This window comes from Xenia sp. Carnegie-2017, unplaced genomic scaffold, assembly GCF_021976095.1.
Source record: "Xenia sp. Carnegie-2017 unplaced genomic scaffold, XeniaSp_v1 HiC_scaffold_23, whole genome shotgun sequence".
Taxonomy (NCBI): domain Eukaryota; kingdom Metazoa; phylum Cnidaria; class Anthozoa; order Malacalcyonacea; family Xeniidae; genus Xenia; species Xenia sp. Carnegie-2017.
The window spans coordinates 1,477,483-1,493,859 of NW_025813486.1; the positions used below are offsets into that span (position 1 = coordinate 1,477,483).

The window sequence follows — 16,377 nt, forward strand, 5'->3', positions numbered from 1 at the left end:
AAATTTGGTTATTAATGTGTTAAGATTATTGTGGACGTTCCAAGACATGTTTCATGTAACGCTGTATTATATAAAAACATAAAAGGGAGAACTTGCTTTGAAATATGAATTCTCAATTGTCGCCGAAAGACCAAAATTTAAGATAAAACTGATAACAGGTAGTCTGTATCTTTGAATGCTGTGCAAAATACACACAATCCATTTAATATAAAATGTTTCATAACAATTTTATTGCTTAGAGTTAGACAGTTTTTAAGAATTTCCACATGCCTTTGCAATTTGTGTGAAAGTGATGATTTGAAATTTTGAATTGTGGGTGATTGTTGGTTCTGTCATTTACTCTCCCACTTCTTAAGAACTGGTGGAAGATTTGATGCGTTCATATTTGGTATTGAGATTTATCAGCAAGTTATGCTTATAAATAAATAGCCAAGTGTACACTATGAGAAGTATTGCTAATATAGCCTGCTCTAAATAAATGCCAAGAAGCAACCCTCATCCTCAGTGGTTTGAAACAGGTTTTAAAATTATTATAAAGCAAGCAAAGCTATATCATGTATCAAAATTTTATAGTATATCATTGATTGTAAATTAGTTTTTTCTTGTAATACAGATGATGATAAATGTATATGCAATATATTAAATTTTAGGATGTGTATTTAAAATGTTTCAATTCATATTGTGAAAAATATATGATTCTATAATATTAGACTAATAATCGTTTTCACTTGTATTACCGTACAATTTTTACTTAAGGTTTCAGTTATGAATATAGAGTGTCAATTGCTTTTGTCTTTTATATTGACCTTTGACTCTTTAATGGTGCAATTAATGATACAAACACAATAATATGGCATAACAGTTTTTTTAAACTCAAAATATTTTTTGCTAACTTTTGAAATATTTTGCAAAGTGTTTTCTTTTGTTTGTGCTCTGAACTTTCAAAAGGACTAGCGAGCTAATTTTGCTCGGAAACACAAAATTACCGAAAAACGCGTTTTGCCCTGACAGCTTCATTTTCAAAGATTCAAACTATATTTTAGGATAGACAAGTGTTTTTACATCCTTTTCATGAAAAAATGAGGGTGTCAGTTTTGTATTCAAGTTATAAGGCATGTTTTCACGCGCCAAAACAAAGTTCGCTTTTCATCCTAAAAAAAAGAAGCTAACATGTACAAATGTCGTTCAAACTTGTTTTATATTAAAGTCCAAACATTGTTTAAGGTTTTTAGACATGAAGCTGGCTCGAAGACAACTATTTTTTGCAAAAAACCCGGCAATTTCGAAGTGATGTATCTCGCCTCCGTACCCTCAATGGCGGCGCTCATGCAGGCTTCAAAGATGGCGTCCAAGTTAGCCTTCCAGTTGTTATGGAGTTCATTGGGCTGGAGTAATGGCCATTGAGCTCTATAAGACCTGGAGGGGCAAAGGGGCCTGGACCCCGTGGTCAAAAACATGGCGGTAATGTTTTTGACCACGATAAAAATTGACAGCTTCGCCACGTCTGGCGAGCGATTAAGTGAAGAACAAACAAGACTGGACCAAAATAACTTTAAATTAAAACTTAGTAGTAGAAACATTCTTCAAGTATCGTAAAAAAATATAAACTAATACTGTGCTATTTAATGAGTCAAGAAATGTTCCTTTCTGTCGCTATTTCAGCATCCACAAACCACAGAAATTTGTGATTTTTAATAAATATAAGTTTAAAAGTGTTTATGTTAGGAAAATAAGTAGTTTTGATATTTCTATACTCGCAATCATGGTGGTCAAATCAGGGTGGGCGACAAAATTTTATTTCATGAGCTCCGTCTCTCCGCTGACTTTGACCACCAAAATCCGCCATGTTTTGACCACGCGGCCGCCGCAATAATTTATACAATTTTGTTGACGTTTCCAGTTATTGAGAACTAATGATACGATGCGCATTTAAGAACTGCGGGGAAGAATTTTTCGCTGAGTGGCGCTTCTGTTACTTATCTATTCTGTGACGTGGTGGCGATTTTTCTTAACCAATCATAATTGGCAAACTTACAATATAAAATGTAAATGAGAGTGGACTGTGGAAGTTATATCATTGCGAAAACGTTATTCTTAAGTCACTACTAACAATTAGGTTTAAATTAAAGCGATGGCCGAGAGTGAATCTAAATATTCTGAATTACTGACGAATGATTTTGCAAATGGTTTTGGGATGGACTAACGGAAATGAGTTAGTCCAACATCTAAATTATTATGCTCGCCAAAGTGTTTGTCGGATCTCATCTGCCGAGAGAAAAATCCCGTTGTATGCCATAGTAGTGAACAATTATCATTTTCCAGGACGTTGACCTGAAGTTAGTTAATGTTGATTTACTCAACAGAGTACGAAACAGAATACTGAACAAATGGAGCAATTAGAGGAAATTGAGTCGGAGATTAAAAAGGAAAAAAGCATGCCCTCAACGTTATTTGCATTTAAAGTCGCTAGCGTTGACACGACATCCCTCTCACCAGACGGCGATCGAATAAGAAAAAAGTTTGTTATCCAGTAAAGAAAGAAAAGTGAGAGTCTTAAGCTACCTGTACCTACAAAGTGGGTCCTGACCACCCAGGAAACGCATTGACTGGATCGTAGGTTTGAAGTTGTTTATAGCGAGTGAAAGTTTCATGATGTGATAGATATTTTGGGATCCTCTACTGAAACGACGTTTGAGGTACACGAACAGTATAAAGGTTGGGTACAAGATGAATAGCTAACGAAGAAACTTAGAAGAGCGAAAACAGAACTGAATAAGTATCATGAATGAACAAATAGATCTGTCAGTAAGCGTAGCTCGCTGCTTGTTTTAGTCCTTGTCAACGAGTGGATAATGAAAAGTCAAAACAAACGAACCAACCAAAGTAATCTTTATTATACGACATTGCATTTTAGATTATAGTGAACTTAGTCGGTGAAGTGATGGACACAATTCATGTGTTTTATTTCTTTTTCGTTGGAAGCGAATAAACTGCTAAATTGCTTGATGGGAATATTTAGAAAGACTACGAGTACGATTTATTATATTTTCCTTTTTAATGTACATAAAAGCTTAAAAAGGTTCTAAGGTGCCTGATTCTCGAAAATAGTACTGTAAACTAATTTCTTACAGAATGAAAATATACCTACTGTCTTGCTTAAAAGACATCGTAGTCGCGACTACGAATTTTACAAAACATCGTACTCAGATTGATGACGGCTACGTGTTTTGTTGTCGCAACAATGTTTACGCGCCAAAATGACGTAAATCGTACTCGTAGTCGTACTCGTAGCGTACTCTGTAGTCTTTTACAAAGCTCTCTATTCTTATGTTGAAAGTCATGTTTTGACGATGAAATTACTGAAGAAATCCAATGTCCCGTTTTTATCATTTTCATGACATTTATATTGAATTCGCTTACGGATAGTGTCTCGGCAGTTGCCAATTAATAAATGAAATCAAGCAAGGATGTTGCTTTTAATTTTTATCGTAATGTTTAATTTTGTTTTCTTTAATTTTAATCACTATTGAAAAATATCGTATATCCAATCACATGCTCGGAAATTTTAGGCATATGACTTTTATTTCACCGTTTTGTTGGGCATAAATTTTAATACTCGTTTGATAAAGTGGAAATGTTTGATATTTATGGTCGTGGAGCAGACATTTATGTTATCCAGTGCATTTATCGATGTGTATTATGCATATTTTTGTTCTTGTTTCTAAGTCTTTTTCAGTTTTCACATCTAATGTTTTGCGCCAAATGAAATTTTGAAAGTTTTGAGAGTGAGAGGTCCGGGACTAGTCGGCTTCTTCTGATCTTGATGAAATGGTTCACACGATGCGTTTTTTTGATCCGAAAAATCAAATCCAACAAATCCGATCGTGTGAACAACAGAAAGAAAAGCGACGGAACATTATTACATTGCTTTTAATAATCAGGCAGAGTATTTAGATTTACAATTATATTTATTAACATCAGCAAAACTTTGCTCAGCTCACTGATGTTTTTGCTAGTTACAGACATGACCATTTACAAAATCAACACAATTTAAATTCGGTCTACTGTACCCATTGGTTTGCTCTTCACCCATTGAGTATCGATAAACTCAATGCCTTCACCCCATTGGTTCCTTCATCCTAGCCCGCAACACCCGAATAATTATTTGATTATTTCGAAAGGTTCAGGGTTGACTTGACCTCGACTCAAAAATGGAGTTTCATTCATGAAATTTTTAGTTCATTTCCTTGTTTAATCACTGTTTAAGATAAAATTTGAGACGTTTGAAAGTTTACTTGCTTACTGCCATTAAAAATGATTCAAGAAAGCCGACCAGAGCATGTTTCTCAAAGGAAAAAGTTTTAGCTGAAAACTTTCAAAGGTAAACTTGCTGTCAAGACAAGACGTTCAAGTTTGACAACCAAAATAACAGTTCTCTTCTGTTGAATAGAAATGGTTTTTATTTTTAGGAGCAAGCAAATTTATCATTTTTGAAAGACAGTTTGACGAAAAGCGACGATTTGACGGAAAATATGGTAAGGACAAGTTTAGTCAAATTATAATAACATGAACTTTCAAATTGAAGATTTCATTCATTAAAATAGCAAGGTTATATATTTTTCAGCGTGGTATTTTGTCATCATTTAACGAACGTTTAAGCAAGCTAGAAGAAAACATTTTACCTGTGCATAAAGAAACTGTTGAACTACAACGTCGACAAAGAAGTATCCTTTTACACTCTATTTAATCATACTCAAGTTTATTTTCTTTGGGTGCAATTCTGTTTAAGTCTTTTGAAGAAGACAAACAATGAGGTTGGAAAACTTGCTCTCTCTTGCAGCCACACACGACCATTTTAAACTTTATGTTGCCCCTTTAAATTACTTTGCTTGTGCTTACATCAACTCAGGGTAAACTGCAGCATCCCACCATCATATTGAACTAATATTTTCTTGCAAAATTGAAATAGTACAATCGGCTCTGTGTTGCAGCATATTTCTGGTTTTAAGTCACTGGCAGCTAATAAATTCACATCCTTGCAGCTATACAGGGACTTTGATACAAGTTTTCCAACCTGGCAAACATGCAATGTTTCATTAATGCTATAACAGATACACATATGTTGTAGTTCCTTTGACCAATCTCCCCAGATATTGACAAAGTTTTACGAGGGTTGATAATGTTATCAGCTATCATAATGTTGCTTCAAAGAAGACCAGGACATCAGAGATGGGTGAGTGTTTGATGATGGTTTGTATCCCCTGACTAAAAGAAAAGGTTGTAAGATGGTTTTCTCCACCCCTGACTAAAAGGAAAGGATGGTAGGATGGTTTATCTACCTCCTTCCTCCGGATTTCATATGTTTATCAGCTGATTTTTTTTACTCTTGTCCAAGTTCTTTCCAATGTGAAGTTAAAACAGAAATTGTTTTATCTAACTCCTAAATTTTCACGTCTTCATCCCTCATCATCCCTCATTATCCCTCATCATCTGTCTCTATCCCTTCATTATATTCATAAATTTCCATTATTTTTTCAGACCTGGTGCTGATGTCGATAGTTACATACAAAGCTTGATAAAAGTTCAAGATGCCATTAAATTTTTTGAAGACAATAATCCCAACAGTCCTGAGTTATCCCTCCTTGTGAGTTCATTAAGTATTTTTTGAAAACAACATACCCAATAGTCCTGAGTTATCCCTCCTTGTGAGATCATTTATATTTTTGAAAACAACATACCCAACAGTCCTGAGTTATCCCTCCTTGTGAGATCATTAAGTATTTTTGAAAACAACATACCCAACAGTCCTGAGTTATCCCTCCTGTGAGATCATTAAGTATTTTTGAAAACAACATACCCAACAGTCCTGAGTTATCCCTCCTTGTGAGATCATTAAGTAATTTTTTGAAAACAACATACCCAATAGTCCTGAGTTATCCCTCTTTGTGAGATCATTGAGTATTTTTTGAAAACAACATACCTAATAGTCCTGAGTTATCCCTCCTGTGAGATCATTAGTATTTTTGAAAACAACATACCCAACAGTCCTGAGTTATCCCTCCTTGTGAGATCATTAAGTATTTTTGAAAACAACATACCCAACAGTCCTGAGTTATCCCTCCTTGTGAGATCATAAAGTATTTTTGAAAACAACATACCCAACAGTCCTGAGTTATCCCTCCTGTGAGATCATTAATATTTTTGAAAACAACATACCCAACAGTCCAGTTATCCCTCCTTGTGAGATCATAAAGTATTTTTTGACAACAACATACCCAACAGTCCTGAGTTATCCCTCCTTGTGAGATCATTAAGTATTTTTGAAAACACATACCCAACAGTCCTGAGTTATCCCTCCTTGTGAGATCATTACGTATTTTTGAAGTCAATCTTGCTTAATTAAAAGTTAATTTTCATTTCAGACATCATTAATGGAAATCAGGACGTGAACAAATGGAACGTTCATTTAGACAGTCTGCGCTAAATCAGTCCTCGAAGTGAAACATTGATTGATTTATTGAATTCCAACGAAGGTTGTCAATAGTTATTGCGGGGGACTATAGAAAGTTTTAGCAGATTTTCGGTGGCGCTGTAGATTATATAAAGCGGTGATTTTCAAAATATCATTTCCCAACAAATTACGCGTAATCCAGGTTTTCCATTTGTCTTAACATAGGAATGCCTTAAGTCAATCTATGTAAAAATTTCGTTATCCCATTTGAAACCTAGTTGAAACAGTATGCCTTGTCTCAAACGTCGTTTTACATGAGCCATTTTAAATAAAGCTAATAAGGAATTTTATCTCATTTCTTTCTCTTTAATGCATCTGGTTCGTATGGCTGTAAAATGTGACGTTTGAAGCTGGCCTAGTCTCGCCATCTTAGAGTTAAGGTCACACGTTATGCGTCAGATTTAAATCATTATATCTCAATTCACATTTTTACATTTTTCCAGAAACAGAAGAATCCACGCCTCAATTTAAACCTATAAATGGTAATAAAAAAGAAACAAAGAAATTTTGAAATCAATATTTGAAAACGATAAGCGAAAATATCTTCTCGTAAATGATCTTTCGCCACTTTTCTAATGATCTCTAGTCTCCCAACTGTTATTTTCTTTTCCACATTTAGACGAAGCTATCGAAGATTTGAGTAAAATAGCGGCTTGGTTGGTCACAGAAGCCCAATCTAAAGGTATTTCCATGGAAATATGTTTCACTTTCATTATGGGTTTGATTATAACGCAAATTTAGCTAGAGTTAAGAAAAGCGAGCGAAACACGAGCCTAAGGCGAGTATGTTCAATTAAACTAAAATACATGGAATGCTACCTGAAGTAAATGAATCCACCTTTTCTAACACACACGTGTCAAAAAATTACGAAATCAAATTACAAAATTCGACAATCAAATGGTCGGACATAGGCCCGAGTTCAAACGTCGCATTTACATGCGCCGAATCAAATGCGAGATTATGTAGACAGTAAATGCGACGTTTGAATCAATTAAATTCGACGGATTTTAATTTATCTGACTTAGCGCATTATCTGACTGAGTTAGTCGAATATTCGATGAAATTGATGTTATTCAAACGTCGCATTTTACATGAGCCGAATTTAATGCATAATTTATTTTAAGATATTTCTGCCAAAATCAATTATTTCCATGCAAATGCTATGCGCAAAGTTGTAAAAACATGGCGAGTACAGTGATGGTAATGGCTCCTTGTATTTCAGCAAGTTAACAAAATACACTTGTTTAAAGTGCAAAAAATTTATATGTACAAGGAAAGTTTCCTCGAGATACATGAAAAGTTTTTGAATCAGAATAAATACTCCAAACTTTCTTCCACCAGCCGGAATTTCTATCTGTCTCGACATGATCGATAAGGAGGGCTACGTATGAAGGCTTTTTTTGACCAATAACGGTAGAAAACATGGGAAATTTGCAGAAGCTGCCGTCCTTGTTTCTAATAGTTTATTTGCTAAAATATGCATCAATATTCATCTTTTCCTATTAACACGAATCAGATTTGAAATGATAAACTCAACATTTTCTGTTCGCCATTTTAGGAAATTAGTACAAGAAAATGAATAAACTATGAAAAAGGGAAGCATAACTATAATAAATGCGACTATTAAATTCGACGTCTGAATCAAACTACGCATAAACTATTTTAGTCGACTAAAATCAGATTTGATTCGGCGCATGTAAAATGCGACGTTTGAACCGGCCTTAGTATTGCTTATGTAGAATAGTGGCAAATAAAATGGTTAGGAGATACTTTGAGTTTTGGGCATTTTTAATCTGATTGTAGTTATTTAGAAAGATTATTTATAAAGGCAGAAGACATAACAGTAAAAATTAATCATTTTGGGTTGGAAAAAGTATAACGATCGAAGGAAAGCTTGAATAACTGGCATGTTGTCACGCTAATGACTTTTATAAGGATTGCCGGGCCTTAACGGCGTGACTAAGAATATCCAGGACGATTCCAGCTGCATAAAGCAAAAAACCAAGCCATACAAATTTTTGAACTGTTATTTTTATTACATGTTAGTTTCGCTGTTTTATAATCACTAATCATTATTATTGTTGATGCATAAAATCTCCCTAAAACTGGCTTTTCAGATTCATTTACGCGTTATATACAATATGGAATTTAAACTATAGCTATAAATTTAAACGGCAAAATTACAAAGACGCTAAATGATAACATATTAAATAGTTAATGACGTTCAGTTATGCCTGAGAAGGACTGTTTTTGACAAAAACAGTCCTTCTCAGGACTTTATTAACCTGGACGATCATCATTTACAAACATATAACGATACTCCCGGGTTCAAACCATTTACTTTATAAAACATTGTCTTATTAAGAATATGTGTTAATTGTATTCAAAAGCAGTCATAAATCTCATCTGGAATCTACATGATACATCGAATTATAAATATCATAAAAATAACCTTTGAAAAATTCCATCACTGGCAATTTTCTTCGCTCGATGCAGCTAAAGAATATCAGATCTGGATATTCTTTGGTAGGGTGGTTCCTTACAACGAAATGCATAGAACATGCATGTACGTAATAAATTGGACGGCTGTCTCTATGCGATCAAAAGAAGTCCTTTAATCCGAAAAGTGTACAGTTTATTCGTAAAATTATTCGAGAAGAAGTTACTCTATATTGAATCATTAAAATATTGTTGATAGAAAGAAATTTACTATCAAAAATGTATCAAAATTTTATAACCTAAGGGTTGAAACCGAGGTTCAATTAGACGATACAAGTTGCATGGCTTATTAAATGTTATCTTTGTAGAAACTATTATAAAAAGAAAACAATTTTAAAGTCCTGAGAAGGACTTGTAGAAACTATTATAAAAAGAAACAATTCCTTTGTCCATAAGGAGGGTCTCATTCGTGATGAGAGAATTATGAGAAAGTTACGTGGTAACGAGTAAAACGTGTTTACAGTTGGTTTAAATTATAATTCAAAAAGACAGTTGTTTGAACGTATCCTTGATGTTCTAGTTTTTATGATAAGAACTTGTAAAAAAAAAGATAAAATTCGAAAGCAAAACCCTTTTCGGTCCATGCTTCCCGATACCTTCTTAAGCGTAAGGCACTAGAACGCCGCATGTTAACGTTTCGGTAGGAGATTTCGGCCCTCCACGCTATCTTACTTGGGAGATGCAATAGCAAGCTTCCGCCCATCAAACCCGAGATCACCTGCGATAGGCTTTGCTCGGGGTACGCAGGAGAGTGCGGTCGCCACCGAAGTGGCCCCTAAGCCACTGCATACTATATCGCACCCAGCTTCCACTGCTAGTTGACATCTACTATACCTAGTATTGACTTTATATATATATACAAAAATTCAGAGGCTTACGAAAGTTGTGGTATTAATAAAGTCACTACTGCGCATGCCCAGATGATTTCTTTGATAATTTGCGACTTAGTGAGCTAATTGCCACAAATGTAGTGCTAGTACATTTAGTTAGTCGTTGCCATGACTATGAACAATTGGTCGAGTGGACTGCGCAGGCTCGAGCGCATGCGCAGATGATTTCTCTATTAAATTGCTACTAAGCATGCTATTTACTTCAAAATCGATGCTAGTAGATGCAGTTGGTCGTTGCCATGACCATGAACTTGACCAGCTGGTCGAAGCGACTGCGCATGCGCAGATAATATATCTGAAAATTTGTTACTGAGCGAGCTAATTACTCCATAATCTGTACTAGTACATACAATTGGTTGTTGCCATGACCATGAACTTGGAAAGTTAGTGAAGTTGACTACGCATGCTCGCATTAATTCTCGATTAATTTGTGACAGAGCGAGCTCTGAAATTGGTGCTTGTAGATGCGCTGAGCAAGTTTTCAATGATATATTTTTTGCATGCTACTTGTCTTCTTAAGCTTGTTTTGACAAATGCATATTAAACTTATCACCACTTTGTTACGGCACTCGTAATATCTGCGAAATGTTTTTGTTTTTCTCCATAACTTTGCATGTCATATCCAAGCTTTTTTTTTCATTTGACGGAAAATGGTTTTTATTCACTCTTAACACCCTCTCCCTTTATAATTAGTCGTTCTGTATGTCTAAAATAAGATTTACAAATGCCCCAATAGCATCTCCTAACCATTTTATTGCCACTATTCTACATAAACAATACAATGTCCGACCATTTGATTGTCAGAATTTTGTAATTTGATCTCGTATTTCTGACGCGTGTGTTTACTGTCAGAAAGGTGGATTGAAGCCAAATCTTACACCCAGATACGCGAGATTTTACCCAAGACACGCGAGTGTTGTGTTTCGAGATTCTCTCGCGGGCCGACGATTGAATTACACACGCGTGTCCAGGGTAAAATCTCGCGTGTCTGGGTGTAAAATTTGGCTTCAAAAAATTATTAGGCAGCGTCCCATGTATTTTAGTTCAATGGTATGTTCAAAAATTTCACGACTGCGCTGATAGCGATTTCAATTTTCGTGTTTTGATGGTCTGATCCAAAGTCGGACATCGACCAATCAGAGCACGCGTTTGGCCTATGTTATTTTATAAAAGAATTTTTGTTCTTTCAGATTTTATGAATGTGTACAGTCAAATTCGATCAAGTGTCTTAATGAAGACCTTACAAGGGTTTGTGATGTACTTGTTACAAGAAACAATGGGAAAAATGCGTGATCCGTTATCAGTAATCTACATAACGCAGTCAAACGTTCACTAATATACAATTTTTTTATAAAACAAGCTTTCGGCTGTCTGTCTACAGCCTTCGACGGGTTATAAAAAAATATTTTATAACCGAAAGCTTGTTTTTATAAAATATTTTATATTAGTGAACGTTTGACTGCATTAAGAAATATTGGGTTTTCAAAATTTCGTAAAAGAACTGTTGCTAATGTGCATTTAATATACACGACGATTTTTATGAGAATAGACATGTTTCGACATTTCTTGATGTCATCTTCAGTAGACATTATGAGATGTCGAAATATGTCTATTTTCAAAAAATTCGTCGTCTATATTAAATGCAGAATAATGGGCTCTTTTCATAAAATATTCAAGTTTTTTTGTTTTCGATTTTCCTCAGATTAGTCGAGGGACATTCACTAGGAAAGATAGAAAGTTATTCACCTGCCAACATTGTAAGTACATAAAAAGTCAGTCTTTCTATAATCTAGTTTTTATCTGAAAAGGTAGAAAATTTTTTTCATCGGAAATTTTGATGTTTCACCCAGGGGGTGGGGGGTGGGGCCAAGATTTGTTTTACTAGAGGAAGCGAGATTTTTTACCGATATTTCACCCATTAGAGAGATAGTCTTTTCTGGATACGAAGAGATGGTTTTATTGTAGAGGGGGGGGGGGCTAAAATTTTCAACAGGATTTCCCTGAAGTATCAAGGTTAATGTCTTCGATGATCTCACAATGTACAAACTTATTTACATCTGCAGATGATCAGTCCGAAGTTGAAACAGTTAAGCGGCATCACTCCTCAAAGAAAATCAACTATGAAAAGAAATCTTGTGCGTCGTGTGCCATCGAAAGCGTTTGAATACACAGGAAATCGGAAAGTCAACTCACCTGCTGCAATGTTTGATTCGTCAACATCCAAAGAGGATGAAGAGTAATGTATTTTATTGTGTATTTTTTGTTCTGTGCTTGTAAACTTTTTGTCGTTCGGCTTTCGTCGTAATTGCTCGTAATTGTTCGTCGTAAGAAGATGATTTCGTAAATCCAACTGGATAAAAATGCTGTTCAACTGACAGGTTTAGTGGCTCTTCCCCATTGAACTAAAATACTTGGAACGCCACCTGAAGCAAATAGTTGAAGCCAAATCTTACACCCAGACACGCGAGATTTAACCCCAGTCACGCGTGTTTGGTGTTTCGAGATTCTCTCGCGGAGTAATAATTGATTGGCTACACACGCGTGTCTGGGTGTAAAATCACGTCTTCAAAAAATCATTAGGGTTTTGTATTACAGGTAGCGTTCCAGGTATTTTAGTTCAGTGGTCTTCCGTCACGTGTTATAGACCGCATTAGCAGAGAATAATGATTATACAGAAAGGTCACTCAGGTGTACAACACGTCCTCATGTCGGCCATTATTCCAGCCAGATGATTAAGATTTCTCACTTGTTTCCAACCGTTAAAATTACATGACGTCAATACTTAATAATGAATTCAAGTATATTTTGAGAAATAAGAAATGACTTTGGATCATTTTAAAGGTTTGGAAAAAGTCAAAAACCCTAATCATCTGGCTGGAATAATGGCGGCCACCATGCGCAGCACGACATGCGCGAGGACAAAAACATCAAAGGTTCCGACACAAGTGACTCTTCTGTATAATCTTAATCTGTGGCATTATCGTTAAAATGGCTGAATATTCAAGTTAAAGCAATTAGCTAAACCAGGCAGAATTTATCTCAATAATCTTCCGAAACTTTTAACTTTGATTCTTTCCTCGAACTCGTTGCTTTTGTGTTTTAACTTCAACACTGTTATCTTTTAAAGATTCATACGCAGAAACAAATTTCTTTATTTATTTAGTGAGATAGAAGCTGGTCGATTCATCACTCTTTCTGCGGCACTTTTAAAACTTCTCCAGGTTTGTTGCACATATTTGTTTTAAAGTGTATTTCTTAAAGTGTATTTTTTAAAGTGTATTTCAAAGTGTATTTTTTAAAGCGTATTTTAAAGTGTATTTTTTAAAGTGTATTTCAAAATGTATTTTTTAAAGTGTATTTCAAAGTGTATTTTTCGATGCAAAAGTTATTTTGCAGATATGTCATTCCTAGAGTGAACGGACATTGATCAGTTTGATCATTTGTAAAGAACATAGAGATGGTATTTTTGACGTTCTCATTCAAAATTTGATTGAAACGTTGATTTTCGAGGGAGAAGTATGTCGCTTCATGAGAAGAACTTGCTTGGAAATTTTTTCACGTTTTTTAAACGTTTTTTCATTCCTTATCGAGGTCATGGAAAACTCGGCACGAAAATTAATTGCGAAAAGAGAATATTTCTCTCTGTTGCCTCTTCTTCCCGTGCTCAAGTATGTTAAATCTGTGTTGCCCTTGTTCTCTCAAGCATTACAGGTAAATAGGAAACTCTATAGGTGTCCTTTTTTTCTTAGGAAAAATTTAGAGCATGTTAAATGTGGCCCAAACTTTGCGAACATAAAATTGCGCCATATTCTTGTTGAAGAGTGTCACAGTTTTTATAATACCAACATGTTATATCATGTATTCTGATTTAATATGTTACATATTACTATATTTTGACTTGTTTTTTTTTGTTACTTGTGGTCATTTTCACGTGTAGCCTAAGAAAAACTTAAAATTTCATCTGTTCTAGGGAGTTCGTAATCCAACTCAGCAAGCAATCCCAAATCTTTTTGTTAATTTGGAGTCCGTGGTAGGATATTTAAAACTTTATCGATGTGTTACATCATCTTGCAGGGTAAGAAACTTAGAACGTTAAGTAGAAATATTCATATATTCAGCTCTGCTTGACTGATTTGGTTTGTTAGCGATGATAATTTCAAATGAAAATTTGCAGGGAAGAACTGAATGTGTAAATATTCACACACACACCCCCCTCCCCCTCCCTCACTTAACGTTCTAGTTTTGTCCCTGAATGGATGTGTTCTCTCGCTCTATCTTGTAAATATTCACCCACCCTCCTCACTTAACGTTCTAGTTTTGCCTCTGAATGGATGTGTTTCTCGCTCTATCTTTGTAAATATTCACCCACCCTCCCTCAGTTAACGTTCTATTTTTGTCCCTGAATGGATGTGTTCTTCGCTCTATCTTGTAAATATTCACCCCCCCCCTCCCTCACTTAACGTTCTAGTTTTGTCCCTGAATGGATGTGTTCTCTCGCTCTATCTTGTAAATATTCACCCACCCTCCCTCACTTAACGTTCTAGTTTTGTCCCTGAATGGATGTGTTCTCTCGCTCTATCTTGTAAATATTCACCCACCCCTCCCCCCTCACATAACGTTTTAGTTTCGTCCCCGAATGGATGTGTTTTCTCGCTCTATCTTGCTTTTGTTGATTGCTTTAGGGAGCTAAAGCTTTGGATGACTTTACTGAAAATATCAAGGTTTGTTTGTTGAATGTGATCGTAGCAAAGATGTTGAAATTCATGACAACTTATAAAGCCAACTTATAAAGACAACTTATAAAGCTTTGTTGAATGTAAACAATTACAGCAATGAATCTTACTAAACGTCTTCTTCATTTATGACATTGACGGGATCATTTATTTTAGGCTACCATAATTTCTTTTTACATCCATGACGTCTCTCTCAAAGAAGGATTCAGGATGATTGTTTGGGGAGGGTACCTTAGTTTGGATTAGATTTTTTGACTTTTGTAGATGTCATCGTGCCATGTCACACTTTAGTTCATTTCTGTTATAGTAATATTTTGTAAGAAAATTCACCTAACCTCTTCTTCACTTCCTCTTGGTAAGGAGGGGTGAGCACCTTCACTTTATTAACAGGTGTACTCAGCCCCACCTTACTAACAGAGGTACGCTCTCCCACCCCACCTTAGTAACAGAGGTGCGCACACACATCCCACCTTACTAACAGAAATACACCTTCCCACCCTCACCAGTAAATTCATGGCATTTTTATTGTTACTTGATGTTTTCTTTTCTTTAGCATGACCCTGACAAGCAATCAAATATGCCTAAAGATGGCACTGTTCATGAACTCACAAGCAATGTACGTAATGTGACTGACTAGACTTAAAGCAATGTTGCTAGTCTTACATGATCTTTCGTGTATTTCGTCTGTAAATGCATTTTCTTTGTCAAGTAAATTAACTTCGCAAGCGAAGGTTTTTTATAAAGATATTCTTTGTTGTATTATTTTATAGACGTTGATATTTCTTGAGCACCTGCTGGGATATACGGACACTGTTGGAAATATGCTCTTAAACTCAGGTAATATTTAAGATCCTTTATCTTAATGTTGATTATTTCAGTTTTATCCTAAAACATTTTTGAACGATGATCTTGCCGGAGAATGACCCTATGGTTGTAGAATGACGACCGTTTCTCATGTACATTAGTTTCAAAATTGAATTGTTCTTGAATACATAGATTTAGAATCACTGAACGGTAAAGCTTGTGAGAAACATGAGACCAGACCTAGCGTAAGATGCCTTCTTTATTGAAGTATTTATTCGTCGCCAATATTCACAAGTTCTGACTCAATTATCCACACATACCTCGCTCTACACCTGGATGATACATTTTACTGTTATTTATCAACAAATGCCCCCATTTATATGAACAAACGTACAAGATCACGGCTTTTGTTTAAGCTTACGTGTAAAGAAATGAATGAAAAGAACAGATACTTTGCATTTAAGTAAGTTGTACATTTTTGTTCATATAGAATCTGTAATGGATCCACGAATTGGTGACAGTGTATCACCTAAAACTCTTGTTGCTCGATACTTTGGTAAGTTTACAAAATTCTTTCCTTATAAATGCATTCTTCTTTATCATAGCTTATGTGTGTATTTTAAATGTTTAAATGTTGAAGGTCGTGTTCTTGGTGCTCTTGGATTAAATCTTGAACTGAAGTCGAAAAGTTACGTTACAATGTTGGGTCAAGTTGCCCTGTCTGGGATATTCTTATTAAACAATTATAACTACATTTTGAAAGGATTGCAGAGGTTAGTGTCTTTAATATTTTATAACATACACTTCTCAATGACTGACTACCGTAAAATAGTTAGAGATTAGAGAATTTGAATTTTATCATTTTTAACACTATATAAAACTGTGTCGGAATTCATAAAATAAAAATTCGATCTAAACATGTGGCTGGCTACGCTACTGC

At 35.2% G+C, this 16,377-nt stretch overlaps 1 protein-coding gene and 2 long non-coding RNA genes across 3 annotated transcripts; all 3 read left to right on the plus strand.

The window, feature by feature from the left end:
- The first annotated feature begins 4,368 nt into the window (after positions 1-4,368).
- Positions 4,369-5,176, plus strand: LOC124447869. The gene is made up of 4 exons (XR_006948864.1): positions 4,369-4,381; positions 4,470-4,535; positions 4,625-4,724; positions 5,151-5,176. It is a non-coding gene; the product is annotated as an uncharacterized LOC124447869 (long non-coding RNA).
- A 31-nt stretch (positions 5,177-5,207) lies between these two features.
- Positions 5,208-6,438, plus strand: LOC124447868. The gene is made up of 3 exons (XR_006948863.1): positions 5,208-5,233; positions 5,539-5,644; positions 6,423-6,438. It is a non-coding gene; the product is annotated as an uncharacterized LOC124447868 (long non-coding RNA).
- A 66-nt stretch (positions 6,439-6,504) lies between these two features.
- LOC124447860 (exocyst complex component 7-like) lies at positions 6,505-16,354 on the plus strand. Its single transcript, XM_046998859.1, has 15 exons — positions 6,505-6,533; positions 6,955-6,993; positions 7,131-7,193; positions 11,091-11,148; positions 11,603-11,657; positions 11,964-12,136; positions 13,064-13,121; positions 13,312-13,416; positions 13,492-13,611; positions 13,871-13,930; positions 14,583-14,621; positions 15,187-15,249; positions 15,404-15,470; positions 15,928-15,993; positions 16,078-16,354. The coding sequence occupies exons 4-15, from the start codon at positions 11,096-11,098 to the stop codon at positions 16,278-16,280; spliced, it is 1,062 nt and encodes a 353-aa protein (XP_046854815.1). The 5' UTR covers positions 6,505-6,533; positions 6,955-6,993; positions 7,131-7,193; positions 11,091-11,095; the 3' UTR covers positions 16,281-16,354.
- Positions 16,355-16,377: the final 23 nt, after the last annotated feature.